The sequence below is a fragment of the Aythya ferina genome (genome assembly GCF_964211825.1).
Source record: "Aythya ferina genome assembly, chromosome: 1".
Taxonomy (NCBI): domain Eukaryota; kingdom Metazoa; phylum Chordata; class Aves; order Anseriformes; family Anatidae; genus Aythya; species Aythya ferina.
The window spans coordinates 17,658,308-17,682,684 of record NC_140296.1 but is presented as its reverse complement, the minus strand read 5'-3'; the positions used below and the strand labels follow the sequence as shown (position 1 = coordinate 17,682,684).

The 24,377-nt window shown below is 38.5% G+C and overlaps 1 protein-coding gene across 1 annotated transcript in view; it reads right to left on the bottom strand.

The window, feature by feature from the left end:
- Window positions 1-24,377, bottom strand: part of DDX10 (DEAD-box helicase 10) — a 183,823-nt gene that overhangs the window by 125,320 nt on the left and 34,126 nt on the right. Inside the window, exons 11-13 of the mRNA XM_084505482.1 lie at window positions 20,902-20,989; window positions 13,966-14,054; window positions 7,576-8,032 (exon numbers count right to left, since the gene is read on the bottom strand). Coding sequence (XP_084361608.1) covers window positions 7,576-8,032; window positions 13,966-14,054; window positions 20,902-20,989 — 634 coding nt within the window. The remainder of the gene's footprint in view (window positions 1-7,575; window positions 8,033-13,965; window positions 14,055-20,901; window positions 20,990-24,377) is intronic.

Here is a 24,377-nt window from a genome sequence, read left to right as displayed (position 1 = left end):
AAGTAGCAGCTGGCTGCATCACAGAAGATGCCCACATGAACAACTGAAGAATTATTCTCATAACGTCAACTACACACTGTGCTGACAGCGGTTGGGAGGCTCGGGATAAGTATTTGTTAGTTGGTCTGCTTTATTACTATTTCAGGAAGCCGTATTTCCTTTGAAAATTAGTGCTGTATAATTTCTGGTGGCATTTCAGAGTATTAGCACTCAACTTTTCAGAAACCGCTCATCCAAAAACTGTGTCATAGTTATAAATACTTCCAGTGCCATCACCCAGCAAGCATTCAGGCAGTAAAGATCTTAAAGGAAATTGCAGCATTTTAGAATTTACAAATCCTACGGATTTGGAGAATATTGATTAAAACAAAGCAGTTTTAACGCAGAGTATTTGGCTCACTCATCCTCATCTATGAAATGATTACAGTATATTAAAGAAGGCTATAAATCAGTCATTAAGCACACCAAAACTGAGGGTATTGCTGCAGGCTTGAGTAACCTACTAGAAGTGTTTAACAAATTATATTTTAATGAATCATTTTAAATTATACAATACCCCCGTATCTTTTGAGATACAAGACCATGCACCTCAGTCACCTCGGGTCTGTTCCATCCAAAGACAAAGTGTGCCTCGCTGCAACCTGAATTTGCACCATGAGCATGTGAGCAATGTGCTAGACTGCTAACATCATTGCACTTCAGGAAGCATCAACCCACCAGAAAAAGTATTTTCTAAAGGAGAGATTAGAGACGTGCATGGTTAAACACAAGTATCACGGTCCTCCGGTACAAGTTAACCACAGGAACACTTTGCAAATGGCTGCCTCTTGCTAGGACAGCAAGCTCTGTGACACTGCAGCAGGTTCAGCACAGTGGAGAAGACCTGGGAGGCTGCTTCAGAAAAGATTTTTTAACCCACAGCTCCAGTAATTAAAATAAAAAGGCTGCACTGCTTAGTTCAGGAGTCTGCTCCACTAGCTAGTAACTTTGTGAACAGCATTTCCTCTAGAAGATGAGCAGCACACTCCTGCAAAAGCTGCTGACTTACAAGCAACTCACCTCAGAGCTGGGGGAACCTCTCTTAGAATCATAGAATCATAGAATATCCTGAGTTGGAAGGGACCCTTAAGGATCACCAAGTCCAACTCTTGACACCGCACAGATCTACCCAAAAGTTCAGACCATGTGCCTAAGTTCACAGTCCAATCTCTTCTTAAATTCAGACAGGCTCGGTGCAGTGACCACTTCCCTGGGGAGCCTGTTCCAGTGTGCAACCACTCTCTCTGTGAAGAACCCCCTCCTGACGTCCAGCCTAAAAGCCTTTCTTGGCTCAAAGGAGAAGGCACTTCTCAAAGAGCTGTGACTGAAAGACTGAAAGCAGGTCCCTGGCAGCTGTGGCATCCTTCTATACTGCATTCTTAATTACAAAAGCAACAAACTGTCCTCAAGGTGTACTGTAGACATCAAAACTAGCACAGCCCATAATGGTTCAAAAGCACTTTCCAACATAAAGCATTACACAGAAGCAACACCTTGCACATCAGAACTGGGTACCCTGTAGCCTATGACCCAGAAAGCTAAGAGCTATGATACAGGAAGATATTAAATAAAATCCCTAAATGATACTTCCTTTCAGGTTTGAAACATGATTAAAACATTTAGGATGACCATGTTATGCTGCACCCACAGTCTAAGAGACATGCAGCAGCCATTTATTTCAAGTATATGGCTCACCTGTAACTCAGATATGGAATTTTAATCCTATAGATTTTCCAATTTTCCTAATCATCACAGGGATTGACACAAATACCTGGAATGCTGCCTCAAAAGGTGCAAGAAACAATTACAGTGAATTTTCCATACACTACAGAAGTTTTCAGGAAGTCTCTAAAAAAAAAAAAAAAATAATTGAAATGGAAATCAATAGAGAAAAATCTGAAGATACATTTGGAGTAGACACAAGAGCTGCCAATGCAAGCTGAAAGAACAATGAAGAAGCATTAAAAACATTTTAAAATAATAAGTGATTTATGGATCTGGAGTCCAAAACAGATTATGGGTTCTCACAAAGGACTGCCTCAAAAGCCTCTGTTACACACTTTAAACTAACAAGAAGCTCATGAACACTCTACTCAAAAATAATGATGACAGGGAAAATCTCAGGAGCAAAAGCTGTCCAAGAAGGGAAAGAAATATTTTTGCTGAACACCATGCCTGGGTTTAGCACTGTCTCAATGCACAGCTTCCAGAAGCACTGCTGAACAACAAGATTTTTTAAAATTACATGGAATATAATATAACTGGACGTCACAGCTTGTCTTAAAAAACAAGTTTCAGTTGTACTTAAGCTATTGAAATTGCACAAAAATAAATTGTGGTTTCATTACAATTTTCCATCCACTTTGTAGGACACATTCAGCGCTCACTGCTGGGCATGAGGAGGCTCAAGGTGCTGTCAGCAGGTTTCGTTTCCATTCACGGCTGACAAAAGATATTTTTTCTTAACACTGCCTTCTTAAAACATCCAAATGTAGGCCTACCTCACTTGTGTGCAAATGTTTTGTGCTTCTTATAAATCATTACTTGCTATAATTCAACTTGAGGCACACAAGCACAGAGTTACTAGGCTAGGAACAGAAGGCCCATTCTGTAGGAAGGAGAATTTATGGTATATAATGCATCACGGCATTGACTTTTATTTAACTTAAAAATAAATAACCTCTGTATTTCCTCTGCTATAGTGCTAGCTTTGCAATATGCCTCCAAGGAATAATGTGCCTTTTACAGCTAGCAGGTTGCCCTGGAGCAGGTTTGTTCTCTTGGACACCACACGCTACCACAGCAGGAGCAAAGAGAGGCAGCCCTAAGGGAACCAACACTGCTTCCAGAGTCAGCCAGCTTCAGCCCTTGCCTCTTGCCTCCTTCGAGTGTTTTCTCTCTTGTCATCCCCTGAAAAGCACCAAGGAGACCAAGTCATATGTTTAACATGAGTTAATATGGAAGAATAAGAGGTAATAAGAGCTGATAAGAGGAAGGAGAAGATGCTTCGCATGGATTTTGACCAACCTGATGTTTATACACTGCTTTTTCTGTCTCACAGCAAGGAACAGAAGGAGAGAAATCACATTCAGAATGGAAAGCCAATGTAAGAGAAGCAATCGAGATGAATCACAACTCTGAAAAGTAATTTTGATTTATCTGTATGGTGATAGGCTGTCTTCTCAACATCACAGGAGAAAATTCTAGAGGATTATATCCTCACTTTGGTTGGCATTAAATGATGTTTCCTTGATACACTCTCTGTGAAAAGCCCAAATTACAGCCAACTATCACTCTCTGCTTCTTGGTATAGACCCCACCATCATCTCTTGTGAGGGAGGCTTACCCTTCTCTGTTCTTTCCTGCTTCCATAACCTACCAGGTTTGTGTATCTGAGAACTGTAAGAAAATTTCATTTCACATAACATTATTGGATTATAAAACAAGCCAACTAGCTGAGACAGAATCATGAAATATAAAAAAAAAAAAATCCCTCCAAAGCCACAGCATTCAAACTGAAGGCTCTGTGGGTGTACGGACTAACTCCAAGGAAGCTGCAAGTGTTATTGAAGGCAACCCTCTGTCCATAGGCTTACACTTCTACCATCGTCCAAGCAGGCAGTACCTCACTAGAAAAGCTTTACAGGTCTATAAATCAAAGGATGGGGGAGAAGGAAATCCTAAGAACTCAGTAATTTAACATTCTCTATCCTAAAAAAGAAAATTTGCTAGCAGAAAACAAGTCTGACAGCATGCAACATGTCCAACAAGAGGATTAAAAGTATAAACAAAAAAAAAAAAAAAAAAGAAAAAACTACCGTAGGCTTAATCTTAGTTCTCCAATAAATAGTGTTTTACGGGGAAGTACAGCTTTTGCATTTGAAAATGCGACATCCAATTTCACCAAAGTAGCATTAAAAGCAAAGTTTGTAACCTGGGATTATTTAAAGTCCTTGCAACATCTATACTGCTAATATTGTTAGATGCACTTTAAGCGATTAATTTACATAATGTTAATATAACAACCAAATAATACTGTGCATCTGCCAATTGATATTGGCAGTTCTGCTCGTCACCTTTTTAATGCATAAGAACATTGTACTTCTAAATAAGTCCCATGAGTTATACCAAACAGCTAAAAGTCATGACATATTTAAGTAAAATTCATAAATAGAGCAGCTGGTGAGTACCTCTGGAGCTCAGAAATTCATAACAACGTTGTAGTATGTGCCAGGGTGAAAAAAACACATTACTCAAGGTTTTATTTTTTATGTGGCAGTGCTAAAAGAGAAACATTTATATTTGTTATCACAAAAACACAGAGGCAATACACACACAACAAAGAGACACACTAAGAAAGGGAAAGCACGTAGTCATTCTGGGGGTTGCGTTATTAACTGAGCTAACATTGGATATGTGGCACTTCCCATCACAACCTAACTTTCACTGTCAAGTTAGGCACCACAGACGTTCACCAAAAGCAAGCTATTCCAAGGAAGTCACACACATCCCCTTCCACTCCATCAGCTTAAAGAACTCCTGCTCTGCACTACAGCCCCGTGGGACACACGGCGGTGCTGCACCTCCTCCTGCTCTTCCTGAGGCTGGAGGGGCCTGGAAAGACACAAGCATGAGGAAGGGCTGGTGACCCTAACAACAGCTCTTTAAAAACTGAAGTTGAATGTAAGGTTTCCCCTGAAACTGAACTGCTGAAGCTCAACAACAGCAGTGGGACCGCTTTGCTGTCAACAAGCAGCATAGTACAGGAACACTGGAAGTGTAAAATCAATCACACGCATTGAAAGTATTAAGGCAAATTTAATTCAGCCTTTCCAGGTATATTCATGATCTCCCAATTAGATGATCACATACTAGCTTTTCCACAAGACTCTCATCTTTTTAGCACAGAAGGTAGATTTTTCTCAGCACTAAATGATCTAGCCAAGAGCACACTTCATTTTCAGACTCCTAGACCCTCTGCAGCGTTTGATGCTGCTAATTAACACACTGCCACTGCCTCGTCCCAGAAACACAGCAAGGATCCCGTACGCTGAAGTCAAACTGTCTTCTGAGTCCTTACTGGAAGGACACTCCAACCCAGAGCAACAGGAAAACTGCCCTTGGACTGCTCGGTGCCTTTTCCTCACAGCCCAGAGGAATCGGCTCTAATTCTTTAGATGTCAGCTACATGCATTCAGTAGGATCTACCACAATACAGCATTAATCACCTCAAAACTTTTATCAGGAAAGTAAACAGATGGGGAAAAAATATAAGCAGTGTTGCAAGTTAACAATTCATTTTTAACATGCATAAAACGTGGTGTCAAGGTATAGGTATGAAATAAAGATGCACAACAACTGCATCTTTCAAGATAATTTCTGTCACGTGCGTTTGTATGCTGAAACATTAAAAGACTGCATACGGTTAGTGATACATGTATAAGCCTTTACTGTCTTATTCCTACTGAAAATAGAAACCATAAGTTTAAAGCACTCCACAATTTATCAACAATTTTCACAGTAACTAAGGCAATAAACACCACACTCCCATATGCAGTGATTAGTTTCCACAGCTAGGCACAGTACACCCTACGTTCCTGCTTTCTAAAAATTATATATTGCACTATCACTGGCATTTCTGTAGGAGATTATTCAAATTATATTTCAATTCTTAACGACACAGATCTTGAAACTTAATTTTTCTTCACAGTTGCTTCGAGTATTATGCCCCCATGAACAAGAGGATTCAGGTAGTACGAGCTCTTCCACACTTGTATAGCAAGTATGAAACATTAACAACACTAAATCACAGAAAAGAATTTCCAACTTGCCTAACCCGTAAGTGTTTAATGCTAGAAAACTGTTAAAATATTACCTGGTGAGGTTCCAAATAACTTCTTAAATCACTAATATTATTCATAAAATTCTTGTTCATTCTTTTACATCAAAGCTTTGTTGTGTGGTTTTTGGTGGTGGTTGGTTGTTTTTTGTTTGTTTTGTTTTTCACTATTTTCTGAGCAGAACTTCCCAAATCACTTTCCAACATACAAATTCAACATAAAGCTGTCTGTGTATTTCAGCACGGAAAATAGCAGAAGCGATAGGAAAGCTGAGACAGGAGTGCTCTTTTAGGCAGAAATCTTTCATTCTACTTTTTGTTTTTTAAACTGCAGCTTCTTTACCACATGAAACTGAAATTTATTAATAATTATAAGGCACTGCCACGTCCACTCAGCTTTGCCACGTACTAGCGCCTAGCCAGCCATGAGCTGCGCACAGGCAGGACGATTCAGGTTTAGAGTAAGAGGGACAGAAATGCAATCCCTGGAGCACCCTCATCCACTACCCACACCTATCCTCCTCCCGTGCTGCTGGCAAGAGATGGGAACCTGTGACAACCTCCTCGAGGGAGAGGAGAGAACGCGGGCGGGGGTTCAGTTACTGAGCAAGTGCTCAGCTGTGACAAAGTGAGCTGACGGAAGGGTTTTACTCACATTGCTAAATACTAACGGAAAGATGCTGCTTATAAATGCAGCCAGTGGGCTGGTAAGCATAAGTTCATGACAAGTGCCCTGCGCTGTTAAATAACAGCACCGAAAAAGAAAGATTTAAAATACCAGTTGGAAAAATACATACATTGCTTACCAGGAGGCTCCCCTTGCATGTATGTAAGTTAGGAAAACCATCTTGCTGAAGCAGATGGCTATTTCACTTGGATCTCTTTACTACAGATAAATAGTTGCTAGATAGGACAAAGGACACACCAAAAATTCACAATATGCACTTACCAAATCTGCTTTATGGGGGGGCGGGATGGGACTTACTATAACATTGCATTTAAAGATTAAATGAAAGCAACATTTCTGGGAATACTGAGTACTGAGTGCAGAGGAACCCTCAATTACAAAGCTACTGACTAAGGAAATGAAAGATCTACATCAATGAATACTTTTAATACATCTCTATAACTACGTTTTAGAAGTGCTCTTTAGAAGCGAAGTGCTCCTTCACTTGCTCCCTGATATTGGATCAATTCCTAACAGCAAAGGTAAGTGTTGTTGAAAGTAAAAATCTTGGTTTGAAGATATTTACATTAATGGTTTGGATCTTTAGGTTAATGTAAAGATCATTTCTTATGATTTGTATTAGGAAACAGCTCATCATCTGCTGCAATTTGGTTCCCAGTGTCATAAACTGTGTAACACCATCAAAATCAGGACTAAAAGTTGCAGCTACTTTAGGAAGGTACAAGAAAAGTATTCAAGTCATGTTATTCATAAATTAAAACTACTACAAGGACATCTTTTATGTGAGGAAAATTACTTACCTAATGTTAATAACACAAAATGATAAAAGCATAAGTCACACCACCACTTATCTCCTGGGAGCAATTCTGACCTCTGATACACTTCAGCAAAACATCTGACCTCAAGCGAGTACACTGCTAAAGAGCAGAATTTTCTCCTCATTTTTACTTGGAGTATGTCCAAAATAAAATCATTAAGATTCATAAGCCTTACTGTAAAGTGTACTTACCTGTGCAGGACCATCTTTAGCTTCCATACCAAAAACATTCCGTCTTTTCACTGTCAGCAAATCAAAGTCTTTAGTATCATCATCTTCATCGTCATCTTCGAAGAACTGCATGGAGTCTGTGTTTGGAGCCCTGCTTGATAAAGCAGCTTCTTTTTCCTCTTCCTCAGATTCTTCTGATTCATCCTCAGACTCATCACTCTCCTCAGCACCTTCCTCAGAAGGGGGGTGTTCTGTTTCTTTCCTTCTTTCCTCTTCCTTTGCTTTGTTAGCAGATACCTTTCCACTGAAATTAGTTCTGCATTTCTCCACTCCTTCCTTGTTTATTGAGGAGATGGTATTTTTGTTTTGCTCTGTCTCCTTTACAGGATTTGTCTCATCAGCCAATTCATTCGCAGGTAACTGTTTCTGAACTTTTTGAAGAAATCTCACACGCGGTGCCATTGCAAGACCGAGTGATCTAATGCATGGAATTAAACAAATGCATTAATCTGAAAGGCATATACACAAAATTTGACTAAATTAGAAGCCTTCATCGAAGGCTCAAGTGCTTCAATTTTAATTTTGGTAATTTACATTTACACATTTTCACCAATATATTCACAAAACAGAATGTGGCACACAACAGGACACTCTAGATCATACAATATAAGTGAACACTGGGAGAGGAATGAAGATTAAAAAATGATAAAACAGGAACAATTACAGATCTTCCCAGGAAAGGAATAAAACAAAGAGCCTGAAAAGTTATAGAAAAGGATAAATTAAGTATGATCTATAATAAATACAGTGGAAGAAATACCAATGTAATTTGGTATGAAGTTGCATGGATACCATGTCACGGACTGAGATAGTACTGATACCTGTCAGTGTCCTTCACTGCTAGAAAGCAGTGCTTATCAAGTCAGTTAAGAAAGCAATAGAAGATAAGCTTGGACCAAGCCATGTACAAACAACCTCCCAAACACTTATTATATAACTTCTCAAAGAAACTTCAGGATTTGGGGTCATTACTGTCTCTTTTCTATAATATATTCCACACTGAGAATAATTTGAGAAACACATTCTACTACTACTGAAAGTTTCCTCATGTTGTTAGATTTGACAGTATCTTTAAAACTTATTTCTTAATCATTTTTCAAACCTAGCGTTCAGTCATACTAAAAAAAAAAAAAAAAAAAAAAAAAGCCCTGAATATATAAACAGCATTTCTTTCCATCAATTAGAAAAGGCAGTATCAGTTTCATTAATTCATTAGATGCCGCTCAGGCCACAATCCTACTTGCACTGTAGTTACAGCTGTTCTTCATTGAACCTTAGTGCTAGAATTCGCACATTCTTCCATAACAAGAAATTTGGAAGATTTTCTCATAAATACAGAGAGCAGTGATTTGCTGTGATTTAATAAATTCTAACACAGAACATTAAAAACATACTAACACCACAATATAGTCCTCAGACTTATGAAAGCCTTAAAATGCCAGTACAAATTCAGCTGACAAACTGAAAAACAATTTTTTGGTATGAAATGCAATAACTACCAGGGAGCAAGCTCTATAGAAAATGTTTTAAATCAACTTCTGAAAGCAATGCTGAAACCAAATACTTATTTTGCTACTATAAATGAAAGTACAGTTGACAATTCTATCAACTGACAGAAAATGAAGCGGCCAGACATCATCATTCCCTAAAACTCATCAGTGAATGTGTTAAAGGAGCCGAATAAAATATCCACAATGCTCAGGATGCTCAGGTACATCCTCCAATTCAAAGCAGGTTGACAGTAATTTTCAGGAAATAATTTGAAAAAGTAAAACTCCAAAGGTCTTCAGAAAGAATATTTCATGCCTTTAAGAGGAATACTGCTTTTATTTCCTATTGAATAAGGAAAATTAGACATAAGTAAACATTTTAGAAAATGAATTCAAAGAAATAGCATAGACTGAAAGTAATGACTCTTACAAGGCCTAATAATCTCTGCTTCTATGAAGATCCATGAGTATGTTCGTATTAACGCAGTATCTTAAAAATCCCTCTATTTCGATTGTGTGCAAACAGGCACCTCAACTCTCTAAATGATGGTATCTTAAATATTAAGCAAAATCTGTTCTTCTATAGAAGAAATTAAACAGGAACTGGAACGCGAGTACAAGCTTTTAACTGTCACAAGACTGCCTAACCTGCAGCTAGACGATTTCCAGCCTTTTTTTTTTTTTTTTTTTTTTTTAAATACGAGCCAGTTTTAAAGACTCTGTGTTCATTTTTTTTTTTTTTTTTTGCAGGAGAATTGCTACACAACTATTTTTTACCCAAGTTAGTTCTTCATTGTAATGCTGCAAGTTGCTACCTTTACTATATATAAGACATATTGTGTTTTTGAACTTACTCAGAATGATTCGAACACACAAAAAACGGCACAGTGATTTCTGTCACTGTAGAATAGGTTCAGGAAATGGTATAAAATAGCCTGAAAAAGGTTAAATACTTCAGAAGCAACTTCAAGAGATGAAATGTGTATTATTAACCCTGCAATATATGCTGTGTGCTCAGTACCTGAGCCACCCTGACACCTGCTCAAAAGCACAGCAGAGAACCAGCAGCAGTGGTTTCCAGAGTGCATTAAAGACCCTTTTTTCACCTTGGCTGGACTAACCAAGCATGAGAGGCGCTCCACTGTAACGCTACTCATGCATATGCAAGCACTTCTGAGGTAAGTGAAGGTCGATAGCAGGTTTGGCTGCACTGGGAGAACAGATCCTAGCAGAAATGAGGGTGATGAGTAAGAGAAATCTGGGCTTTAAGAGAGGAGACAGCAGCTTGCTCAGGGGTCTGTACAGCAGGACCCGAAAGCTCAGAAGCTCCCAGAAGCTGTTGTAGAAAGCTCAAAAAGGGATGGCTGGGTCTCACAGGTGGTTGGGGGGGAGTGATGTGAAAAACACCCAAACTCCACAGGTCGTTGGAGGGGACACTGGGGTCTGTATGTGTAATACTGTGTAAGGCTGAGATTAACTAGGTAACAGCACGCAAAATACTAAGTCTGGTTACAGGTGTACCAAAACTGGAACCAGCTGGGAAAAAGCAGTTAGGGCTAGGCCATTGATTTGGAATGAGGCTAGAATCTAGAAAAGAAAGCACAATGGCAGTGAAATGGAAGGCCAGGAAGGGGCTGAAGCACCTCTCCTATGCAGAAAGGCTGAGAGAGCTGGGGCTGTTCAGCCTGGAGAAGACAAGGCTCTGGGGGGACCTCATTGCAACCTTTCAGCACTTGAAGGGGATTTGTAAAAAGGATGGGGAACAACTCTTTGCGCAATTGGATAATCACAGGATGAGAGGGAATGGTTTTAAACTAAAAGAGGAGAGGTTCAGATTAGAGGTTAGGAGGAAATTCTTCCCTCAGAGGGTGGTGAGGCCTGGCACAGGCTGCCCAGGGAAGCTGTGGATGCCCCATCCCTGGAGGTGCTCAAGGCCAGACTGGAAGGGGCTTTGGGCAGCCTGGGCTGGTGGGAGGTGTCCCTGCCCATAGTGGTGGAACCAAGTAATCTTTGAGCTCCCTTCCAACCCAAGCCATTCTGTGATCCATGAAGCAGCCAAAGGATGAGATGTACAAGCACATGGCTGGCACTGCCTGGGGAATGTGTTGGGCAGCCCCGCAGGTGCTGACAGTGGCAGAAGCAGGACAACAAACCAAACCTTCTGTCCTGACCACGCCGTAAGGGCCAGGCCTACATCTGCAGTGCAGTGGGTGCTTTCTGTGGTCAGCAACAGGACAGACAGATGTGGACAGATGGATCATGCATCCTGGTGCCGTGCGTTTCAGGTCTGACAGCACCTGCAGCTGTCACTGCTGGGTAGCACTGATCTGTAAGCAACACTGGTAAAATTAGCTGGTACTGAGTTGTGTGTAACAGACATTTCCCAAACAACTTGGTTTTGACCTGCTTTCTTTATTCTCTGTGTACCTGTAGAGGGATAAACAGAGAAAAATATGCTGCATTCCTCCTAGAAGACATGTGGAAAAAATCAGGGGAAATTACCTCCCTTAGCAGCCCCAACAGAGCACCGACTAGCCAAAGTCCAGCAGGCTGCCTGTTAAAATACACCCCTGGAGACTGAAATGTGTGTTAGCATTTAACAGAATGAGGTGCCTGAGAAGTAAAATATTCAGATTCCCTGCCTCCTCTTTACCTTGTCTAGTACCCAGGAGGCCAGAGTAAGTAATTATTCCTTTTCACTCTGTTATTGTTTACATTTGCTTATATTTTCAATGCTGGTTTTTTTGCAACAAAAAAAAACAAATTTCTCTTTTATGCATGTGTGGAAGAGATTCTCCTTCAGGAAACCTAAAGGCTGTTTATGTTCACAACAGGCCTGTGCAGGTCTTCCTCCAGCAAATTATTCTGGGCAACAATTTGTAATGAGAGGACCCTGAACAGAATACTAATGTACCACAGCTCAAAGATGATAAATCTCTAGAATAAATATGTATATGTATACACATACACACACACACAAAAGAGACCACTGCTTTCTGCAGAGACTCAATCAGCAGCACTGAGGAGAATCTCAGTGCACAGACAGGCCAGGCAAGAGAGCAATAGAGATGACGGGCAACAGCCCGGCAGACTGAAATGCAAACCTGACAGGGGCATCGAGCAGCCTGTTTTCTCTATAGGATTTTAAGTGGAGTAACATCTATCAAGCTAGCTGTAAATCTCTAAAGAAAGGCTGAAATACTTTCAGGAGAATCTGTAAAGAAGGTAAAAAGGAAGAAAGGACACTTATTCCAGCTTTTGCCACGAGTTTGTGCACAGACCGCAAACCGGAGCTGCTTCTGAATGCAGAATTTAAACACCCAACTTCGAGGGCCTTTCAGACAAATTGAGCTGACTTATCCACTGTATCACTGCGGTACGTGCACTGAATTGAAAGGCAGGGGACTGCAGGGTGTATGTTGGTAGACTAACAGGCTGGAGACAAGGGAAGAAGAATGCCAGCAGAAACCGTTCATTTAGAGCAGAACCTCCAAATTATCTCCCAGATTTATTATCTTCTGACTTTTTGATTATGTTTTCATGTATTTCATAGTCTTGACTAAATCTATGCTACTCTACCCAAGAACTGTCCAATTTCTCCCATTTTAACACAGAAATTAGGAACTTCACAAAGTTGAAATTAGAATTGTCTTTTATGAAGGACCAAATCCTGTCACAGATGCCTAAGAGGAATTAGAGACTATTCTGTCTACACAAATATCGGGTACTAGACAGCACACCGTGCTGAAATCCACAAAGATGCACTGGGATTCCTAAAATTCAGCACTACCACCATCCATTAGGTTTGTTAACACACTGGTTAAATTTTTGTGGTCAGCCCTCTAAGTCCTGATCAGCATAGGGTAAGACCTATGATAAGGTTTTAAAGATGCTGACAAACCACACACAGGTTGAGGGGCAAGCAATAGATGTAGTGAAACTGTTGAAGTTTTTGCTAGCTCTCTTAAAAACCTCAGTCCACAAAGCATCTTTTGTAATTGTTTTGTTACCTTTAAAAACATAACCATGTTAATTGAAGCAGGGCACAGGAAGACCAGGTGTTCTACAGTCTAGTAATTTGTCACATTTTAGTTCATTAAGCCACGTGCTGACAATTTTGAGGACTTAAGTCTTCTCTGTATGAAATTCCAGAGACATGTAAAATTAATTTATCATGCATCTTTGAGCACCTTCCTGCTCCCTTCTGACTACCCTGTGTCCCCTGAGATTGTTCTAAAGCTTCACATTTTAAAACAATCTCAGACGGTTGTCATCTTTAAAGTCAACCTGTCAGAATTAATTTCCTTCCCCTAGAAAATTTTGAAGAGATCACATATATGTACAAAACCAGACATGATAAAATAGATGCTATTCAGACCAGTGCAGACATATTACATCTCTACCAAGCCCAGAGCATCTTTTGAAAAGTAATTTACATCCAGGGAACAATGTCCCTTTCACACTCAAAATGAGACTGCAAAATAACATTTTCACATAATCCAATTTCGTTTTAAATACTACGCTAAACAAGTCAGCATTTAGCTACAAGGTTAGAGGGTGAACCTGAACAAGAATTATATTGTTCTCTATCCTTTTACTTCACAACTTCTGTCTTTTATTGTATCTTCTGCTGTAAGAATTATTTCTATTTGTAGACGTATACTGTTTTTACACATAATTTCTATTCAAAATGTCTTTTAAAATATGCAAAAGCACAGTGTAAACATGAAAATGTAAATATAAGAAACTTTACAAATTTGTATGTTAACAGTCAAAAAAAGCTTTTTAAAGTTATCGTACGCTGCTAAACTACTTGTTATATACTTTTCACCTTCTGTGCTATGTTTTTTGTCATACTTACAGAGCATATTCTGCTAGAGGCAATTTGAAAACATCAAATACTTCCTTATTCTTCATCAAGTAAACGGAACGCAAGTAGGATACAAAACACTGAAAGGAAAATAAAAGTATTTAAAAAAAGAAAGAAACTATCCATTCATTTACCAACACATGAAATAAACATTACATTGTTGTTCTAAATACAAATAGATCTCCACTATAAGCTTGTCTGAAGCTAATTTCAAAGTGAAATTCTTTTACCCACTACTGACAGCCCCAAATTTAACAGTACTACAGAAGTGATACAACTTCAGATATTCGGGTATTTCATTAAAGCACATTAATTGGCTTAATTTGCCAGTAGAATGTTGTCATATTTCCACTAGAAAGTAAACATGGCAAATTAGTCAAGAAGGAAAAACTGATATTTACCCTCCCAGATCTTCTAGATGCTGTTACGCTATTCTGACACCTGAATCACATGGAAGCAAGAGTCTGAGTATGTTGCTATCAATCTGAGGTGTCTGGACTTAATTGCAGCCACTGGCAAACAGAAAGTGATTCAGCTCAATGTAGCTGTCTTTCACTGTAGCCCAGGATAATTCATATCCCCTTGCTTTTGCCACCAGCTAAACATACACATGCAGTCAATGAATGCAGCTCAGCTGACCAACATTCACTAATATGAGTCCAAGCTTGAAATTTTAATTAATGCCTGACATTCACCAGGAAAACTGGAACCAATCTGTAACAGAACAACTTAATCCTGTGTTATATTTTTCCTCCACCCTTCTCAAAAGGAGTGATTCCTATTATTCCTTTATTATTCAGCTTCTCATCGTTGTTTTTTTTACATAGTATATTTCTGCCTATCATCAGTTCATTTCTTAAAATTAGTATTCTATCACCACTGATAGTACTGGATAGATTTACAGCTTATTCCTATTCAAACTGAAGAGAAAAAAAAAAATTGCTTTGTAAAATTGCACAGCACTTCTTTTGCTGCAAATGTAGGTGATGTTCTTGATGTTCGTTAACATTTGTTATTCAGTAAATTGTATTGTTTATTCCAAGGCAGTATTCTGTTGTTTTTGTTTTGGGACACCAGTTTAAAGACTTGAAATCAGCCATCTGTTGCTTTACTTACACACTAACAGAATTTGGGGATGGCCTCTTGTGGTCAGACACACAACAGTATAATATCTTCTCTCTCCACCCCCTATCTAAAAAGCAATTCTTTAAGTCTATTAAGCAAGAACTTGGAATAGTTCATATCACTAATGCAAGCATTTTTCAGTAATCTTAATCTGATGTCCCAATGCTGTTGTAAAATAACAGACAAAAACCCACCCTTGTAATGCTATCCAAACATACGGAGCATTCAAAGCACCAAAAGAAAGGAGACTGTCATTTACCCAGTCACAACTTAAGAACTTTGACCCTCATGTATTAGTTCATAGTTCTGTACATTAAACTTCAATAGAAACCTATTAAAATATGTTCTGCTCAGCTCCAAAGGTTTGTCTTTCCTTTCCATGGCTGCTTGTCACCATCCAGTACCAGAAAAGCTCCAAATTCCTAAGTTCACACACAGAGGCAGGAAAACTTCAAAAACTCAGTGGGTTTACCAGTTCTTATGTAAATACTGAGTTGTAAAAGCAGCACAGGTTATTTTATTCCAATAGAAAAACATGCTGAAAATTTTGTGAGTGCAAAACGATTTCCAACTCTCTAAAAATGGATGGCAGAACATTTCTGATGCTGGTGTTTGTGACAACTATGGCTTTTATCCCACTTCTAGGAATAATCCAAAAAAGTAGAAAAAAAAGTTATCTGCGTTTATAAACTAAATACTTTAGATAATACAGTAAATTTGCCTTAGGAGAGTCTTGACTAGTGAGATACCAATCCAAAGAAACACGCCAGTAACAGCAAACATTTATCATCCCCCATTTAAAAGGTTCAGCATCAGAACTGTTCACAAAGCACTTGGGGGTATCTACACAACAAAATTGAACTACCCAAAATAATAGCAGCAGTGCAGCATAATATAATGCAATATCTTAAGTATTAGCAAAAATCCTTGGACTATCATTTGCAATCTAATTTCTGATACATGCCAAAACTCCTGCCATCACGCTTAAACCAATAAGCGCTAGAAACAGCAGCCAGTGAAGCTACTCTGGTTATATTCAGGTCTATCACAATCACACCCTTGTTCTGCCACGTACAGACACCTCTCAGAGAAAACTTTTGTCTCTGCAATTCAAGGAGAATTAGAAAAAAAAAAAAAAAAAAAAAAAAAAGTCTATTTCTTGTTACCCTGAAATACAGGAGAAGAACAATAGTTGAGGCACCAATCTTTTATGGGGGTTCTTGAAATTCTAAAGCGAAACTATTTCCAAAGGTGAAAAGGGTGCGTCTGTAGATTAAGCACTGCCACGAAGTCATTCTTCTTTCCCTTGGCAAGGTGAAATAAGAACTTGTGCGCAGAGCTAAGAGAAATGCTTTTCAAGCTGCCCAAAGCCTTGTTAGAGACGTTTTTACTTGTTTTTTTTTTTCAAATGCTAAGTTTTCAGGTAACTTCCTGATCTGATTATCTCTTTCAATTAACTTTAGACGTGGAAGATTTTAGCACAACCCATTTCATCTGGTACCAAGACTAAGGTGTGGAATAAAAAACTTGTTTTCTCACTTTAAATTACTAACTGCGAGTTGCACCATCCTTTTTCAAGTTTGTCACAGACATGATTCAGGCTGGAATTGCTCTACCTTCAAAGAAAAGTTCATCTCATTAAGATAAGAGGCTTCAAAGATCATTTAGTATTAATATAATGATTAAAGTCTTCAGCTGACCTCACTTGCTATTTCAGACACTATGAACACTTCCAACATGAGATATTCCCCACCCCAAAAGCTCTCATCCAAAACAGAAAATTACATATAGTATGGAAGAGAAGTTCTACTTTCAAAGAAGAGAAATGAAGTACAGAAAAAGTAAATGGCTTCTTCAAAACTGCAGCAACTTAATCTGAATTCTGATTTGATTTCAGTGTCTTTACTTCAAGCTCCTTCTAAAATATTGTCAACTCCTTGGGATTTTATTCAATTCTCCTAGGACTTGGTCACTCCTCTGCATACAGACCAGAGAGCTGAGGAAGATAAATTTCATCAGTCTGAACTCTATTCCTTCTCCTTTATCATTTTAGTTTTTTGTTTTGTTTTGTTTTGTTTTTATTACCTACTTCTATTTCTGCTGTTGTGATATCACTTTCTTGTTTGTTTGTTTTTATTATAACTGAAGGTTACAAAAAAATCACATTAATTAATTTATACCCTTATGCATACCATTAATGCTGAGCACCAGAAAGACCTTACAGCTCTACCACAGTAGCATCTAGAGGCCCCCAGAATGATTCAGACTAGAAACAGCTACGGCAACAATCTATACTAATTTGCTACATTTGCAGTTTTAATTTATTGATGTGTTTCTTGAATAATTGTTTTAAGCAATAATAAAAAAAATCAATTTATGTGTTGTTTTGACAGAATTCAAAGTTAACAGGGCTTGACTGGAATCTCAAGCCATAACTAATTATGTTACCAGAACACCCTGCAAGTCCCTCTGGGAGAGATGAAGAATTTAATGGAGAGGCATCACTTTGGTGTCCAAGTCTCCCCCTACACAGAAATGTTCAAGTTAGCAAGAAAAATACTTTATTTTTTAAACTCTTTTCCAGAACTGGATGAATTGGCTTATTAATTATTAAAATTACAAAGAATGCCAGTAGGCAGCATCAGTCCATGAGAACTGTGGAGGTTTCAGAGGAGCCCAAATGTGATACACCCTCTCTTTCCAATCAACAGCAGAGAAGTCAAGTCCTATGTAACGAACCATGAAATTCCTTAAGCCATTTAGTAACCAAGAATTTTCTTTTATAAAATAAAAGCATCTTGAAGTAAATAAAGAAGCTGTGGCCACCAAATCTTAATTCTCTTCAGACATAAATATAAGCAGAACAAACAAACCAACACATTAATTCCCTCCCTTATAAAAATGCTTCCCAAACAGGGTTTTCATTTTTGACATCCAAAATGCAAGATGCAATCACTCAGATCTCATGCCTTGAACATGCTGAACTATATCCTACCCAAACCTCTGTGCATAGCTGTTGCACTGCTGTCTGATCCATCCTGGTATTCCAGTAGGGAACTTATTTCTCACAATATGTCGAGAATTTAGCAGCTTGCAACAGGCAGGCTAGTTAGACAGCACAACACCCAAGCCTTTGACAAAACCAGCTTTCCAAACAAGAACCTGAGATCAAGATTTCAGCTGCGTTATTGTTTTGTTCACATTGATATATACTATATGTACTATATTCACAGTGATATGTACTGGAAGACATTAGCAGAGTATGTCTGAACACCCAGATCTTATTAAGGAGAGCCAAACTCCATCTATGACAAACCACTTGACCATATTTTAGCATTTTCAAAAACTGATTGTATATAGTTTGCCTGAAAGATGTCACTGCACCAATACTCATAAGCAAAAAATTGCAACAAAAATAGCTTAAAATGCTAATTAAATAAAATTTATAATTTTCAAAATTAGTTGAAGATTTTATCTGTAAGTTTGACAGACAGCCCATGTTTGATTTTCTTCTTATGTTATTTTGAAACTTTATCATTGTTTTCTTTTCTCAATTCAGAAATCTCTCTCTCTTCCTTTTAAGTAATCTTAAAAAGCCAACACCAAAAACTGAAAGGTTTGTTAGTATTTTCATTCCAAGTAAGATAACGCTGGCTCCCTCCTACTCTCATCCGCCCCCTGCCAGCTGCTCTGCCAATTCTGATGTAATTTGTGTAACTGCAGCTTCCTGTGGCAGTTGCAGATGATCACAGCATGTCACCAGTGCATCTGGCCTGCATAATGTCATGATGAACCTTACACTTCAGTCCACATGCTACAACCTCACTCTAGGAGTTTTAAATACTCCAACTTGCTTCATTTTACATCCCAATTCAGCAGACAGGCTACAACCCTCTCTAAACATTCCCAACCTGCTTCTCATTTTATTCTACCACTCCAGTTCACCACAATATTTTCAGGTGTTATCTATCCTCATGCTAGGTGAGACAATTAGTTACCTACACTAATCCAGAATTTCTATGACCTTTCCCTTGGATAGCCCTTGTACTTCTCAAAATTTGGCATTTTCAGATTTCCGGTAACTTGGCCTTCGATCACCAGCTCGTTCTATTCCAGGAAGTTTTTCTACGTTCCCCAAACCTGCTAAATTTTTTGATAAAATTCACATACTTTTTTTGAAGTCTCCCAATATTAATCAGCACAGCAAAGAAACACCAGTCACACACTTCTCTATCTTACTTGGAAGAGCAATTCTAAGCAATTTTGCTTCACATTAAAATCCAAATGAAAGTAAATATCTCTTAATCAATTCAATGATAGGGATTTTACAGCCATGATTGGACAAACTGTCCTATATATTCAGGAGATATACTATTGGAAATTGATTAAGAAATTAGGCACATGAGACCAACCTGATTTCATATTTCTAACTTTTTAAGCCAAGGAATGAAATCTATTACTTCCCAGTAACATTTTGGAATAATTGCAACAGCAACAACACTATCAATAATAATGTTCTGTATCAGCTCCCAAGGACAAGTCCTCTCAGGAACAACTACCAATTTACCCATCCCCTTCAATCAAACTGTTACTGAACTGCAAAAAGGTACATGCACCATCCTGTTCTCCATCGTGTCACTGAGGATACACAATAAAAAATACAAAGTTGTACTGAATTAAAAGCTTCATGCTTTACAGAATCAAAGTTTAGTTGAAGTTGAAAGAAACCTCTGGCGATCACCTAGTCCAAAACACTGCCCAAAACAGGGTCAGCTACAACAGGCTGCTCAGAAACACATTCAGTTTTGAGTATCTCTGGAGACTGCAGTCTCTCTGGGTAACCTGTTGAAGTGTTCAACCACCCTGACAGTAAAAGTTTTTTCTCACATTTTCTCCAATTTGCATCCATTGCCTCCCCCCGTCACTAGGCACCATTCAGAAGACTTCAGCTCCATCTTCTCTGTAGTTCTCTCCTAGTACAATACATACTCCAAGCCTTTAATCATCTTTGTGGCACTCCGTTGGTCTTGCCCCAGTACACACACGTCCCTCTTGAACTGGAAGCCCAGGATCAAACCCAAGCACTTCACCAGGGCCAAGAAGAAGGGAAGAAGCACCTCCCTCAACCTGCTGGCAATACTCTGCCTAACACAGCCCAAAACCTGATCGACCTTCTTTGCTTCAAGGGCACATTGTTGTCTCAAGTTCAACCGCCTGCCCAGGGTCATTTTCTGCAAAGCTGCTTTACAGCCTGTTGGTCCCAGCCTGTACTGGCAACCTCCACAGGTTCACAACTTCGACATCTAGGAAAGACTTGAGCAAAATAATAACAACAACCAAACAAACAAACCAAAAAAGAACCCTCAAACAGCTGAGCAGCAGTGTCTAGATGATCTCTAGATCTTTTGGACTAGATGATCTTCAGAGGCTCCTTCCAACCTCGTCCATTCTGTGACTACTAAATCAAAAATTACTTTTATACCCCAAACTCTAAAATAATATGTTCCCACCTATGCCTTAACTATGGCACAATAGCAGTAAGTCAGGATGGCTCTGCAGACATTAGCGTCATGAGCCCATGTTCAGAATCAACTCACCTAGGCCACACAGACACGCTTACCAGCACTTGCTAAAACATAATTGTTCTTTCTACTGATGCCGTACTTTAAATATCAGAACAATTTAGAAGAACAGTTCCAAACACTGCTGCTAAGGCACATATCAGCAGGTCAATTATTCCAGCAGCAGTTCTATTCAATTAGCATACCTCAAGAACCGTAGGTACAGCAGATGAGCACTTACCCTTTGAGCTTTCTCTTTTAACTCCTGATCTTGGGCTAAGAAAGCTTGCAGCCTCTTTTGGATGTCTGTAAGCTTATCAGGATTGATTCTAATTAAAAAAAAAAAAAAAAAGTTAACTTTAATTATTAGAACATGCACAAATAAGCACCTATTCAATTCTCCGGAGTATCTTCAAATTTTCTGCATTGCTTTAATATGCATAAAACTATCTCCACTCTGAACAAGCTTACAGAGGAACCGTGTTATATACACTCCTCAAAAGAATAACACAGAAAAGAGAAATGGGAGCTCAGCCTTTTTATCCAGCTACACTTTTTGTTGAAGTAGATTAAACTTGTCCCAAAGCAAAGCCAAAATCAGCATTAAAATAATTCTCAAATTTATAAAAATGATGAGAAAAAAAATACAACTACAGTGAACCACAGTACTACCTTATAGTGAGGCAACAGTCTTCCTAAGGAAATTCTCAGTGTTTTTGAAAGCTTAAATACGATCCAGTGTATTGAGAATACTGAAATTAACTTTTCTGTTATAACCAGATGAGCAAAAATAAAGGACGTTGAGATAAGCAGATTTAAGAGCTCCTCAAGATATTTATCGGGTGGATAGAGAACAGCTACTATATTATGTATATAAGCATATATTATGTACTATATATGTACTATAATATATATTATGCTACTATATTATGTATATAAGAAATGCCATTAAATCTGGTAAGAAGTTATGCAAGTCCTCTCCTTTTTTTTTTTTTTTTTTTTTTTTTTTTTTTAACTCTTATTCCAGTGATATTTACACTGTGCTTTGCTTATTTGCCAAGATCCTTACTCACCTATTTCTTGTTTTGACCTACTAATGCCAACCTAGGATATCAAAAAAGCAACTAAACGTGGTAGGAGTGTACCCCTCAAGCAGAGGTCAAAAGAGATGCTCTACCACAACTACCAGAATTCTCACACTGGGTCTTGCTGCTGTGTCATGTGTACTGGGTCATCCTATACTGTACAGCAGAACATAGCTTTTGTTTAAGAAAACCAAGAAAAATAAAAGAATCAAAATCATGTATCTTTACATAACACCGAGTCAGTCTAAAAAACATGACTGACTGAAATACTAGGCAAGAAATATTTCACAGTAATCTTCTGTAATATAAACCATTATGATCATCTACTATTCTTACTAAACAAGAAAGCAGCCATTAAGCAAAGGGTTGTGGGGTGTTACCAAGCAGTACTTTAAAGACATGAAAGCTTTATTCCCTCACTATTTCAATTTCCTGTGTCTGTCAGGTACAGCCAGTGGAAGACTGTGGTGCTCACAAGCTGTTTGGTGACAGTTTCAGTGAAAGATCAAATAGAGTTCCAGTTTCAAGACAGCATATAATTTGCTCTTAATGTGTAAAAATGTAAGACAGAAGTCAAGAGGCATGAAAAATTCAGTGGGACACAAACTGACCAACAAGTTTTTGAAATGCAGTGCACATAAGATACCTAAGACAGAGAAAGTAAATTGAGAGGAAGCTCTCCTAGATTTTCTTCTACCAAACAAGATTAAGAAGGTAACAGCAAAAATATTTATGGTCCTAACACAGGAAACACGGTAGAATAGCAAAATAAAAGCAGCAGCTTCAGGAATACTAAATTGTATTAGAAGGTACAAACACAAAATATACAACCTCACTGCAGAGGAAATACAGAAAGAAGAGTAAAAAAGCTAGCTAGACAATATCAAGAGGTTTACAGTGACCTGAAACTCGGAAGAAACCTTAAAGTAGAACTGAATACAAGAATAAAAACCAGCACAAATACACTGGAATAAAGAAATATAAGCACAAAATTTATATGGGTATACAGATAGGTAGACAGATAGGAAGGGATAGTAAAAATTACAAAAAAATAACACTGCTAGTAAGACATCCCAGAGAAGTGTTGCATTACTATAAAGGGAAAGTTACTAATAGACGACATGCACTTAAATTATCCTGTGTCTTTTCCCCCTCCCCTGTCTTCACTCAGGTGGCAGCTGACACCAGTTACAGCACAGTCCAAGCTCGCACCTGAACTGGAAAGCCTGGGTTAGCAGGTACTTTGATAAAACACCTGGGTCAAAAGAATCTTGTGTCTTATCTAGAGAGAAAGCACGCTTCAGGACATAGTTATACTTATTTGTGCAAGCTCATCTGAGATAGATAAAAATCTGTGAAACAGGGCAGATAAACATAGTGCTCATCTTCAAAGGTGGCAAGAAAAGAAGTTAAACAATCATTGCTTCTTCACTTGGTACTGAAAAAAAGAACTTGTAAGTACCTGAAGAAAATAAGCAAACATGTCATTAATTGCCAATACAGCTTAGTCAATAGGAAAGGAACAGCAGATGTTGTATCTTGATGTCAGCAAAGCATCTGGCAGTCTCATATCCTCAATAAGCTAGGGAAACACAGTATACGTGAAAGCTCTGAATAAAGGCAAAGCCAGCTGTGGAGCTGTTGTGGTTATGACTAACTCACTGTCAAAGTCAAAACACATCCCAAGTTCCAGCTCTCACCCAGGCCCGCTATTAGGTCCTCCATTATGAACAATAGTCTTAGACAAGTTGTTAAAAAAATAAAATCTATGTGCAGTCAACAAATTTTAAGTAGTTTAGAAAACGTGATACTTCATAGCTAAAAACAAGGCAAGATATTGTAGTGTAAATCTAAGTTTTGAGTTTTCAACTTGTGTTCTTGTTTCTAAGTCTTTACAACATAAACTCACTGGTAACATGTCCCTTGTAGACAACATGAGAAGCAGATAAATTGCAAGATGTCAATACATTGGAAACTGAGCCATACGTTCAGCAAACACAACGTGGGGACACAGAGTCAGGCCATGGTGTGAATCAATTGAAGCCCCAGCTGCTTATGAGGTGTAAGTATTCTTGAGAAAACAGGCAGGGAAGTTTCATTTCACCAGTATGCACTACATCTAGGGGGAAGGCTGCTAGTTAAAAATTATGACATGAGAAAAACTTTAATAATGGTCTAAATTTGCGAGACTGTACACAGTAAGTCAGAAGTATTTCCAATACTCTTTTTCTCTCCTCATGATTTATTTATTTCAACTTTATGGACTACCAAAAACAGATGTGTGTTTAGATGGCAATTCATCCAACACGGGATCTTCAGGAGTGGATGCACACATGAAGCCAACTCTAAGACAACCAGTGCAGGCCATATTGCTATTTTGTTAGAAAAGCATTAGTTGCAGTTTTTAAACTTAAAATCACTCTTTTTTCCATCATATAGTTTCAATATTCCACGTGACTTCCAAGCAGCAGCAATTTTTGCTCTGTGCTGGGGGTATTGGTCAATACTCAGCTGAATAGTCAGCTGAATATGAGCCAGCTGAATATGAGCTCAGGTGGCCAAGAAGGCCAACGGCATCCTGGCTTGTATCAGGAATAGTGTGGCCAGCAGGCCCAGGGAAGTGATTGTTCCC